Source organism: Acomys russatus, chromosome 15 (genome assembly GCF_903995435.1).
Source record: "Acomys russatus chromosome 15, mAcoRus1.1, whole genome shotgun sequence".
Lineage (NCBI taxonomy): Eukaryota > Metazoa > Chordata > Mammalia > Rodentia > Muridae > Acomys > Acomys russatus.
This window is the reverse complement of record NC_067151.1, coordinates 32,387,621-32,400,762: the sequence shown is the minus strand read 5'-3', so window position 1 is coordinate 32,400,762 and position 13,142 is coordinate 32,387,621. Positions and strand designations below refer to the sequence as shown.

The 13,142-nt window shown below is 43.8% G+C and overlaps 1 protein-coding gene across 6 annotated transcripts in view; it reads right to left on the bottom strand.

The window, feature by feature from the left end:
- The window catches only part of Dclk1 (doublecortin like kinase 1), a 274,218-nt gene that overhangs the window by 134,410 nt on the left and 126,666 nt on the right, over window positions 1-13,142 (bottom strand). For all 6 annotated transcript variants that reach the window (XM_051157160.1, XM_051157153.1, XM_051157154.1 and 3 more), the window contains exon 4: window positions 10,246-10,345. In XM_051157160.1, coding sequence (XP_051013117.1) covers window positions 10,246-10,345 — 100 coding nt within the window. The remainder of the gene's footprint in view (window positions 1-10,245; window positions 10,346-13,142) is intronic.

Sequence of the window (13,142 nt, the reverse complement as noted above, 5' to 3'; positions counted from 1 at the left end):
AGCCCTATGTGGAGAGTTCTCAGACAACTGTGATGTGAACCCCACCACTTCAGAGCAGAGGTGGTGTTCTTCTGCATCCTATGAGGCTTTCCCAGAGGATGGAAGCCCCAGATGGGAATTATCCATGAACAGTGGGTAATGGTAGAAGTGAAGGGGGCGGTTTATATGCTTTACTTTTCCCTGAGCATTTTGTAGCAAAGGATGCCTGGCTTTAATGGGTGGCCTGTTGGTTAGGACATGGGATGGATGGGTGACTCAATGGATCTGAGTCTGCATGGAGCTCACTTAGATTCTGCCCAAGAGGATCATAGGGAGAGGAGTGCTTTAGAAAATACACATTGAAGCAGTGACAGCCAAAGCTGGTAGATACTGACTGCCACACATCGGGGAAGAAGGCTGGAGACTGTCAGAGTCCATGAAGAACCCCTAAGAAGCAGGGACTGCCTGGGGAATTTTAAGAATCATAGCATAATCATTGAGGGTGTTCCCCTTTCCTTCCCCTTTGCCTGTCCCATTGCCCATCTTATACTGTTCAAGAGGGAGCAGGCACATCAGGGAGCCAGTGAGTAGAACATAGAGAAAGCGGGGACTCTGCCGTCATCCCACAGAAAAGGGGTTTCCTACATTGAACCCTCTGAAGGTGTGGGAAAAGAAGTTCCACTGTGAGCTAGGCAGTGGTGGCACACACCTTTAATCCCAGCACTCGGGAGGCAGAGGCAGACGGAATACTGTGAGTTTGAGGCCAGCCTGGTCTACAAAGTGAGTCCAGGACAGCCAAGGCTACACAGAGAAACCCTGTCTCGAAGGAGGAGGAGGAGGAGGAGGAGGAGGAGGAGGAGGAGGAGGAGGAGGAGGAGGTTTGTTGTATAAAACTACATGTTTGCAGTTCTGAGTCAGCCAGTGCACTGAGTTAGAGCAATCCAGGACATTTTTATCATCTTAGGAGCAAGCTGACAAATCTAAAAGGCCAATGAGAGACAGTTTTTAAAAAGTTGAACCACTGGGCACATGGGGTATGCCTGTGGTCTTAGCTACTCAGGAGGCTGAGACAGGAGGATTGCTTGAGTCCAGGAGTTCTAGGCTGTAGTGTGCTATACCGATCGGGTGTCATCACTAAGTTCGGCATCAATATGGTGCCTCCCAGGAGCAGGGACCACCAGGTTTGCCTAAGGAGGGGGTGAACTAGCCCAGATCAAAAACAGAGCAGGTCAAAAAGTTGATAAAAATCCCATAATCTTTTGTGTTTACTGTACTAGTAGCTCCAAGTTATTAAAAAAAGTGAGGCAGAACAAGGAAGGCTTTGAGGATGATAATTTATTGGTTATATTTTAGCAGTTTGACAGAGAAAATCAGCATCCCTGACTTGAAGAGCTGGCAGAGATGGAGGAAGGGCACCTGAAGGGCAGAAGGAACCTGGGATTGGCTATGGGTCTAGGGAAGAAAGGAGACTTGGCTAATAATCCTCTAGACCAATGCGAGAGGAATACTGGGAAGATGAAATCACAGAACAAGATAAGAGCAGTCAAGGCTCCGCCTTCCTCTGTGAGATAAGAAAAGGGAGGGGTGAGAATTTGGAGGCAATTCGCTAAAGGAAAGAAGAGTAAATTTTCATAGTGAATGATTTTGATTCTCCTGCGCTTGGAGGGAGGCTCCCTCCAGATCTGGACAGGCAAGGTGGTTTTCACCTGGAAGGGTCAAGTCTAGGAGAGTGAGTTGATGTTAGAAAAGACAAATTTTCATTCAATAAGAATGAAGAAGTTATTTTTTCCTAGGGGATAAATGGGATTGGCCTTGTTTGATACTGGGGGTGTCATTCAGAGAGGGTTGCCACTGAGGAGGGTAGGGCACCTGCTGCCATGCTCTGAAGAGGACTTCTGTAAAGCGGAAGAGCGGGAGACATGATCGCTGAGACTCATCCTTCAAGGATTCATGTGGTAGTGTACTCTGCCAGCTTTTCTGTCTTTACAATGCATCATCAGTGACTACCTACAGTCAGACGACGGCCATCGGGGACCATTGGGACCAAAGAGACAAGTGTAAAGATGTGATGACATGTGTTGTCTAGTGCCCCAACTTCGGACGTAGAAACTGTTCTTGTGGCAGTAAATGGACTAGCCTGTGCTTGACTTAGATTCAGTCTCCAAAACAAAACACCCACCCCTACACAGTTCCACAGTGTAGCAGGCAACATCACTGTGACCCAAGAAGCCTTATATTTCTACCCACAAGAAACTTACCTGTGGTCAAGAACATTTTTAGCACTTTCTTGAGGTTTTCTTTTAGATTTTTATTTGAGCATTTTTATACATTATGTTTTGCTTATATTCCTTCCACTCCCCACTCTTCCCAGACCCTCCCCCACGTCTCTACCACCCAGCTTCATGTTCATTCCTCTCCCTCTTTCTATGCCTCAAAAACAAAACAAGAAAAACAAGGAAAAAACACCAAAACCCAAAACATACACTCACACACGCACACACACGCACACACACGCACACACCAAAAAAAAAAAAAACAAAAAAACAAAAAACAAAAACAAAAAAACAACCTAAAATCAAAACAAACTAATTAAAAATAAAATAAAATTTTAATTGCCAAGAGGCAAATGGGAACAAGAGCCCACCAGCATTCAAGTCCTCTATTCAGAACTCAGATGACCCGACTTTCCACTTCAAATACCAGGCTGAATTCTACAAACCAACACAATGGAAAATAAAGAATGAGCACGCCAGATTTGGCATGCTCCTGTAAGAAGACAATTTTTGTTAGCCTATTCATTCCTAGAAATAACTCCTGAAACAGTAAAATTGTACATCTGGGAGAAATCTGCCCACAAGACTCATTTCAAACCAGCCTCATGACCCAATTAAAGCTATGAAGAACCGTTGGCCTGTCGGGAGCCATTAGTCACTTTAACATTATACTTTCCCAAGGGCATAAAACCCATGAGAAGCAGAAGAAATGCTTATTATTCTGGGTCAAAGTTCAATGCTGAATAGCCTCTGCTAGCTTTAAGTGTGAGCAACGTTCAAGGTTAGTATGAGATGCCATATCAGATGGCTTACTACGTACAGCTGTTTGTTCCTGCACACTTCCTACTGGATAATATGTCTATAAATTGAATAGTTCATTGAATAAATGAATTGTTTAAATGGAGAATTTTGATAGCAGGAGCTTCAAGCTACTTTACAGGGAAGCCTGGCCTTTATCTAAACTTCATTTTTTCTCAGTATTTTCAATGAATATGTGACTTCCAATTATCACCAGATCCAGAATGGAGCAGTGGGATCACTGGAGATCTTTTGAACTCAAACTAACATGGATGTATATTCTCTCTCTCTCTCTCTCTCTCTCTCTCTCTCTCTCTCTCTCTCTCTCTCTCTCTCTCACACACACACACACACACACACACACACACACACACACACACACACACAGACACACACATACTACTCCCAAAGTCGGGAACCTTGAAGGCTATTAGTTTTCAAAGTCTAATTGGTTTTTTATTTGTTTGTTTGTTTGTTTGTTCTGTGTTTTTTTGTTGTTGTTGTTGTTGTTGGTTTTTTTTTTTTTTTTTTTTTTTTTTTTTTGAGACAGGGTTTCTCTGTGTAGCCCTGGCTGTCCTGCACTCACTTTGTAGACCAGGCTGGCCTTGAACTCACAGAGATTCGTCTGCTTCTGCCTCCTGAGTACTGGGATTACAGGCATGCGTCACTGCCCCTAGCATCTGAATTTAATGAATTCCCACAAACAAATCTGTGTCTGAGTCTGACTACAATCATCTAGGGGCTTATTTCAGTGGGGGAAGGGTGTTCGGAGTTGCTTTGACAGCATTTAATTTGAGGTTCATTTCATCCCGGGGGGGGGGGGGCAGATACAGCATAGGAAACAGGATGCAAGGCAAAAGACACCACACAGACAGAAGGATCCAGAGCTTGGGGGAGACTTATGCCTTCCAAGGTTAGGCCAACTCTATTTCTGAGAGTGTCGGCTTTAGCACTATTAGGAAAGTGATGGCGGTCACTATGATGAACGGTGCAATTCCATCATCTCATTCAGTCATGAACTCAGAAAAACGGTCAAGATGGAGTAATTACAGAAACATGTACCTACAGGCCCTGGGTACCCAACACCATGGGAGTCTTAATGAGAAGCTGTGGAAATGTCCTGCCTAGAAAGATTCTCATACCCAGGAAGACACTTCATTCCTGATAGTTAAGTCTAGGGGAAAGCTGGACTGATGATCTGCTGATGTGAGACTATGCATGTGAATGCACACACACACACACACACACACACACACACACACACACACACATACACACACCATATACACACATGCACAAACACACACACTACACACACCTACACACACTACACACATGCACAAACACACACACCTACACATACCTACACACATGCACAAACACACACCACACACACCTACACATATGCACACACCTACACACACACACTTCAATGATCTTAGAAAAATCTTCAGCTTTTATAGCCTGACCTGGTGACAGATACCTCTAATCCCAGCACTCTGGAGGCTCAGGCATGAAAAGGTCAAATTGAAGACCATCCTGAGCTTCACAGTGAGTTCATGGCCAGTCTAGCCTACATCATGAGATCGTGTCTCAAGACAAATGTAAGAGGCGGCTCTTACAGAGGACCAGGTTCAGTTCTTAGCACCCACAGGCTGCTCACAACCCCGTGTAGCTCCAGTTCCAGGGGACTCAATTCTCTCTTCTGGTCTTCACAGGCACTGCATGCATGTAATGCACAGACATGCAGGGAAACCAAGCATCTACACACATGTTTTTTTCTAAGTAGAATACTGCACAGTCACCAAAACTTAATTAAGTATATCTTTGTTCTATTTAGTTCTATGACTGTTTTTGTGTATACAGGTATATATTTAATTTTTGATTCATGTCTTTTGCTTCAGTAAGAAGACTTGAAATGTAGACACACAGTGCACACAGGAAATGGACCAAATCTCTCATTAGACATTAAGCCCTCAGTCAATGAAAAGCAATTTTCACATACAGCTGAGAATACTGACTTGTTCCTGGCTGACAAGCACAGTCGGCAGCTTGGGAGCTGGCTTTGCCTGGCTTTTCCTTCCATGATTCCATAGAGCACAGACTCTTGTTCATCTGATTCAATTTTACTTTCTGATATTCTGGACTCCTTACTTCCCTCCCAGAGGACTTCAACCACTCACCATTTCTAACTCTGATAAGCCACATAGAGCCCAAGGGAGAGCCCTGTGGTGTGATGACCAGCAGACAAGAACAGCCCCTACTTGCAGAAAACTAAGAGGCAATTTGAATAGAGATCACTGGACATCACCTATACATCAATATCTTTTTAGGCAGGCAAGTCGGTCCAGGGGACACACAAGGCCCTTGCCTGTCAGAACACTCATTCTTAGCTTTGACAAAAAGTTTCAAAGGGTACCTATCCAATATGATGCTGAAATTCCCTGATAGCATTTTTCCAGCCCATCGTATGAGGGACAGTGACAGCTCTGCTCATAGCTCTGCTGTTATACACATTGGTATCACTGCACAATGCCAGGGGAAGTGGAATGAAAGGCACTCAGAAGGCTGGAGATATGTCTCAGTGGTTAAGACCACTTGCTGCTAATGCACAAGAGCTGGGTTCAGTTCTCAGCACCCACGAGGTAGCTCGCAAGCATCTGTAACTCCAGTTCTAGGGAATCTAATGCCCTCTTCTGGCCTTTGTGGGTACTGCATAAACACGGTGCACACATACACACTCAGTTCCCTTACAATAGCTATAAGATATTTTTAAAATTAGAGAAAATACATTTGGTTAGATTAACATCTGGATGGCTCTCACCACTTTCTGTTGTGGGTTGAAATATTTTCCCCCAGAAAGCCATGTTTGGATCTCATCTTCTGATACCTATGAATGTGAAGTCATTTGGAGAGAAGATCTTTGAAGATATCCTCAAGGTAAGGGAAGGTCATCACACTGGATGAGGATGAACGTTTACCTAACAGCCTTGTTGGAAGAGGGAAGTATGATAAACACAGTGGCAGACAGGGAAGGAGGATACAGCATAAAGGGATGCTCCCACAAGGAGAGGGATGAAGGACTGCCAACAATAACCACTAATGACAAGACTCAGAACGTGATTCTGCCTTGTACTTCCCAGCAGACAATTCTCGACCCATGACATCACTGTGGACTTTTTGTCTCGGTAGCAGCAATACAATAGGCATCTGGGTTTTCCTCCTCACGTTTATAGTTGGTACATAATATTGAACGTATTTCTGGGGTATAATGTAATGTGGTGCCTCAGCATGCAATCTGGAGTGATCAAGTCAGGGTAATTAGCACACACACCACCGCAAACACTTTTTATAGGTCAATGAAGTTGGGAGGGAGACGTGAGTGGAAAGACCTGGAAAGGCGGGGGAGTTTGCAAACATAGCTAAAATACATTGTGTATATATATGAAATTATTTAAAAATAAACAAAAGCATTTCCCAATTTTGTAATGACAACACTCAAGATCATTTCTTATAACTTCTGTTACTCCAACCAGCTAGTCTGTGGTGGTTTGTAGGGCAGCCTTAGGGGACTAACAAAAGTACGGAGGGGGAAAGAAGTACATAAGACTCAAATAATGATTTCTTGGCATGAGATTGAAGATCTCAGGAAAAAAAATAAGAGAAATTGTGGTTCTCAAGCAGACAGTTGGCTGGACAGTGGTAAGCCACCCATGATGAGACCACGTGACGAGTAGCTGGAGAAACCCACTTCGCAGGTGAGTGAGTAGATAAAGAGATGACCTGTAGGCCAGGCTCATCACCAAGGAGTTGATGTGGGCCAGACAGACACTACTCAAACAAACTGCCACTTCTGAATGTCGACTCACTGGACTGTCATCAGTGTCTAAGCAACACCGCACTGAGCTTCCTGTCTCTAACTCGGCACCTTCCCTCACTATGGTTCCCTATTCTAAATCAGAGAGCAGGTGCCACAAGGATGGATCTGCAGGGCTCTGCTGGCCTCTATATATAGCACTGTGGCTACCATTTGGAAGGCGCTGAGACTCTCTTGATGGATGGCACTCTGCTAAAATGGTTACGTTCTGAATTAGAACAAGGAAAGTGCGCACGTAGCGTGTGAAGATGGAAAGAACGAGTATTTCGGGATGTTCCTTTCTGATATTGCTCCTGCTCCCATGTGGCCCTGGGAAATACATATCTGTTATGGCATGTATCTTCATTGACGAGGCCTTGAGCAGACATCTTTGGGGGCTTGCTAGTGGTGCTTGGGGGGGGGGTGGTGTCGTTCCTAATTCCAAGCACACCAGGGTAATTTCTAAAGATAAAATAAAAAGCACTGCCTTGCTGCACAAGGCCACTTCCTGATACCATTAAACCAACTGTGGTTCTGCACCAAGAAAAGTATTAATTCTGAAGATGTCTATACCCATCACCACACATCTTTAAGGAAGTTTACTGTAAAACTGACCACACACAGCATCAGTGCTCAGATACTGCTTAGTAAGTGCAAGTGAACTGAGTTAGATCACACTCAGAGAATTTATAAAAAGATTCAAATTCTAACACATTAGTTCAGAACACACTGTACAACCACCAGGAAAATTGCAGTTGTCAACGTGTGAATTTAGACTCTGGGTAAGTTCATCTAAGGAAGTAAAAACCTCAATTTAGACTTCTTTTTCTTTAGTCGGCTCTCCTTCCCCCATCCTGTGCCCACGTGTTTCTTCTAGAATGGGGGAAGATAAGTTATACAGTAACTGCATTCCACACAGAGAACTGGGTAGCGTATATTGTATTTATTAGAAGAAGAGAGATGAGGAACTCAACAGAATGGTTTGTAGAGCCCTGTCAGGTGTCAAAAAATGGCTAGCGTATGTGAATATGTGTGCATGTGTGTATGTGTGCACACATGTGCATGTCTGTATTCACGTCTGTGTGAATGTGTGTGCGTATGCACACATGTATTTTCTTCTAACATACTTTTCCTTGTTTTTCTATTTCTATGCACATGAGTGCTCTGTCTACATGTATGTCTATGGACCATGTATGTCCCTGGTGCTCCTGGAGGACAGAGAAGGTAGTGAGTCCTCCACAACCGAAGTTGCAGATGACTGTGAGCCATGTTGTGGTTGCTGGGAGAGAAGCCCAGGTCCTCTGAAAAAAAAAGCAGCCAGTTCTTTTAACCACTGAGTGATCTCTCCAGCCTCCAACTTGTCTTTTTTTTTAACATGGCTGGGAACAAAGCAAGGAAAAGCCCTGCCACTGAGCTACACTTCCGTATGTCTCTTGATAAAGTGGGGACCTGGTAAGATGTCTTATGCCTGTTTTCCGGTGTACTTTGCAGAAAGTCTACCTGCCTGAGGAGGTGGGTGGCTGAAACTCCTGGGCTGAGCCAATGTTGTTACTACATCAGCAGCAGTGGACCAGCCAGATGTGTGGCTTCCCAAGACGGGTGAGGTGAGAGAAGTGGACTGAAGTCAACCCAATGGCTGGATAAAGGGAACAGAGGTCTAGCATACTGGCACCCACCTCTGCTGATTTGAAAGCAAGCGGTACTTCGGTTCAAGCCTGGCAGGCTGCTCTCTGTTTCAAAGCAGCAAGTGGGCACCAATTTCAGAACACATCTGGCTCCTCAGGCCGTTCTATCAAAAGCAGCCATTTTTTTTAAATTGAAAGTCAAGACCATTTATTTTTTTCAAAACCCGTGCTGTCAGCTCTGCATTCTGACTGGAAACATTTGCTTGTTCTGCATAATGGCAAAGCCACTTTATCCTTGAACAGGATGGGATGCTGTCTTCTCTGAGCAGGTGTTGTGAGTGATACACATACGTAAATCCTTGCCCCAAGAGGACATGAGTATCAGTTATAAAAATGAAATATAGTTGGAGTAAACTTATTTGGAGGGAAAGAGATGCCAAAGTACTTCTCCAGTTAAGACCTCATGCCAAAATAAATCTTGTCATATGGCACATCCATGTCATCTTTATGTATCTGCATTGAGCACTTGGTGTTTTCATGACAGAGGGCAGCTCTCTTTGCCTACGCTCCCTACGTCATGAGTTAGTAAGTGTCTAAGTGCATATCACTGATATTGTTGTGCTGCTTAATGATGAGGGTGTGCTTTGTGACGTGCATGGTTAGGTGAGCTAGTATGGTGGAAGGATCATATAGTTTAGTTAATGAAGCAGAACAGCTGGCTATGCTGTGCTTGAGCACTGTATTGTCATGGGACGTCACTGCGTCTGTGATCTGTCACTGAAAAAAAGCCCATATGTGGTCCATCAGTACACCACATAGAATTGATCCAATGTGAGCACATAACTGAAGCTTTTGGAAGAGGCCAGGACAGGGCAATACCTGCCATTATCTTAAGTGATTCGGGGCTGTCTGTTGATTTTGTCAGTGTAGCAACAACAAAGTCACTTATTACTTCAAAAAGTTCTCCAATTAGATGGAGTTTGAAGTGTCAGTAGCTATTTAATAGTCCCTAATTAAGTTAGAAGTAAAATTATCAAGGCAGAATGTCCTTAGCGATTATCTTACCTGTATACTGTAAGATTCTAAGATGACTCTCAGTACCCCCAAAAATCATTCTGAAAATTATAGCCTTTTACATTAATTTCCCCATTTATCAGTACCACCTCCCTCTTTATCAACTCTCCCCCTCTTTATCAATTGCCAAGGGTCACAGTTAGTTCATTAATGGAAGGAAGCTACCATCTTGACACTTCACAGATGTTAATGACACATAAATTCCAATGTACTTTAGGGAGAAAGGCACCAAACCGCTTTCCCAGGAATTAAAGGAAGCCACATGAAAGCAGAGTCTAGAAGGATACTCAGTGATTTTATGATTACAAATCCATCCACTATAAACTTTTTAGAAAAATATATAATGAAAAACATAGAATTCCACACTGTGGCTCTCTGTAAAGCATCAGTTTAGTTATTAAATGGCTATAAATTAGCCACTAGGATATATTCTTCCAAATGGATTAACCTTTTCAATTATCATTTCATCTGTTTTCTATATTTAAAAAATCAAAGAAATTCAAGATATAGGAAAGACAAGGCAGTAGAGGATCTGAAACTGATTTGGTGGCTTTGGAGTTGACATAATCTTGGCCTGGTGCAGTTCATTTTGAAAAGCTGCCTCAAATTTCCTCTGGTTTTGAACTTTTTTTTTTCTTACCACTTTCATCTAGCAAGAAATCATCCTGGTAACGGAACTTCTCTGGTCCACATGCAATAAAAATGTCATCGTCACCAAAAAAGTCCTGAAGGCACATCACCTACAAGAGAAAAGCATGGTACTCAGCCAGGGGTCCACACACCAGGATCACAAAACCACCTCCCCCCACCCCATAGACCTCTGCATAAAGCCATTTTCCTCTAATGGAATCAACAGTGGGATTTCAAAGGCTCGGCTCCGGCATCTGTTATCAGTAAGGAACGAGTTAGTCTCAGGTCTGCAGGAAAGCGGAAAAGGCGACTAGCCCGGTAACTGTCACATTTATGACTGGATGCATCAACAGGCTATGAGGTAAGAGCTCTTTGTTTCCATAACACTGTGGATTCAGCTACTCAGAGCTTGGAGCCCCCCCCCCCCAACCTCCACCTCCCAGCTTCTGAATATAAGATCCAACAGCTACGAGAGCCAGTGCATGCTTTTAACAGCAGACATGCTTTTGCTGGTAATAGACAGTGTTCTGTGCTCATGACACTCATTGAGAAAAACAGTAATGATAAGTTGTAGGCCCATTCCATCTCTAGGTGAAATAAACCTGAAATCCTTAGAATAGGGAGAATTTGAAAAGCAGCTTTGGTGAGGTTTGAATACAAACAGTAAAGAAACTCTGTGTCCTTTTCTTCATGCTGTGCCAAACACTGAAACTGTCAGCACCCCGCCCCCCCCCCCCCCAGCTATTCTTCAATACTGGGAATCAAACCCCAGGTTTTGTACATATTAGACTGACATTCAACCACTGTGTTATGTCTTCAGCCCTTGTTTGTTTGATTGGCCCAGAGTTTCACCAACATATCTCAAGCTCGCCTTGAACTGTCTATCCTCCTGCCTCGACCTCCCTAGTGTTGAGATTATAGCCTGGGTCCATCATGACCTTCTCCCTCCCCACCTCCCCTAAGCCCACCACAAACTTCTCATTGTCAGGTGAAAGAAAAAATTTAAAGTAGATGTGGTTTCATGTGTCTGTCATCTAAGCCCGGGGAAGGCTGAGTATGGAAGGCCACCAGTTTGACTTCGAGGCTAGTCTGAATACCGCAGTGACATTCTAATCTCAAAAACAAATAAAAGGGACTTGACGCAGTCTACTCCCAAATGAGAACTTTGAGGTAAATGTCACTTTGCAGTGACTTGTAGTCAGGATGACTCACTGTCAGGCTTGGAGATGCTTCTACAGTGTTCATAGCACAGGCTATGCTAAATGCTAGAAGGCCGCTCCATCCTGTCTACTCTCAATTTTCTTTCACTACGTGGGTGAATCATACGATGGCTCTAGTTCATGTCTCTGTAACTGTAAAACACCCATCAAAAGCAACTTGAAGGAAGAAAGGCTTTATTTGGCTTGCAGTTATATCCCTTCACGAAGGGAAGGCAAGGTGGGAGGCAGGAGGCAGGAGGCAGGAGGCAGGAACTGAAGTAGGGACTCTGGAGGAACACTGCTTACATGTTTGCTCCCAGGCTCAAACAGCTACCTTTCTTATAGAGCCCAGGCCCACCTAAGGATGGCACTCTCCACAGTCATGGCCACAGGCCAAGCTGATGGAGCTAATTCTTCAGATGAGGCTTCCTCTTTCTAGGTGTATCCAGTTGACAGCAAAACACAACAGGGTAGAGCTTACAAAGCAGCCTTTTGAATAGCATTTTCCTCCTGGTGCTTGGGCACCAAAGAAAAATGCATGTGGAGAGTGTGACGCTGATGCCCTGTGGTGATTGTTATGTTCAGCTATGAGTGTCACTGGGGTTTTGTGTCTTTGTCGGTCTTTGGTAGCATTAGTGTGTCACATCACATAAGCTGTGGGACTCGGAGCTGTGAGTAGAGAAAATATAGCATTCTTTGCAACCTAGGTGCAATGGCATGTGGGTGACTGAGGGTCTCTCAAGATGTCTCATTTCCAAATAATGCCTTGGCTTCACTTTTTTAGAGGAAATTTCTCCAGTGGTTTGGTGATGGACATTAAGTATAGATTAGATGGTGCTGTAAGTGCTTTTGTTGCCATTGAAAGCTTGAGAGGATAGGTCATTTAAAGGAGTGGGGACCAAGGGTTGCATCACAAGCACAGTATTAGGATGACTGAATTTCCAACTTAGGATGATAGAGTATTTCCTCCACATTCCTTCTCTCTCTCTCTCTCTCTCTCTCTCTCTCTCTCTCTCTCTCTCATATTCCAGTGTTGACCTCACTTATCTGGATATTTTATCTTTCTCTACGGGTGTCGATGTCATTCATTAAACCATTTGCAAGGCATACCCCTTTAATATGTCTATGCTTTCAGTGAATGGGTGGTAGATGTAAGGTAGCTTATGGCACAGATATACAAAACTGAGTTAGGCTTGGGCTCTCCCTCAGGCAAAATGGAACACTAGTCCCCAAAGTACAGTATGTCCTTAAAAACTGGGTAGTGAGTAGAGCTTATGTAATTGGAGGTCCTATGTCCAAATGTCACATTGAGTTATCCAGTGTGTACGGGTTCAAATATTCTTAATGTGTTAAAGTGTACCCAAGCCCAAACAGAAAACTAAGATTCTTACACCTGAATCCAGAACTGTTTTTTCCTTGGCAGCACATATACAGTGTTCCCAAATCCCCCTTGGGACATGTGTTGGAAACCACAGGTCAAAGATCTCAGAATCTTTTAAAAGACCAGGTGCTAGGCATTTTTGGCATACAACTCCAATGCCAGCACTTGGGAGGCTAAGGTAAGGAGAATGTGAGTTTGAGACTAGCCTGGGCTGCACAGTAGGATGCAGTCTTAAAATAACACAGACAAACTAAAACATAGAACTCAAAGAATGCACAGGGAAGGCCTACTACCTACTCTCCCCAGGCAGCCGTAATTTGCTAGCAA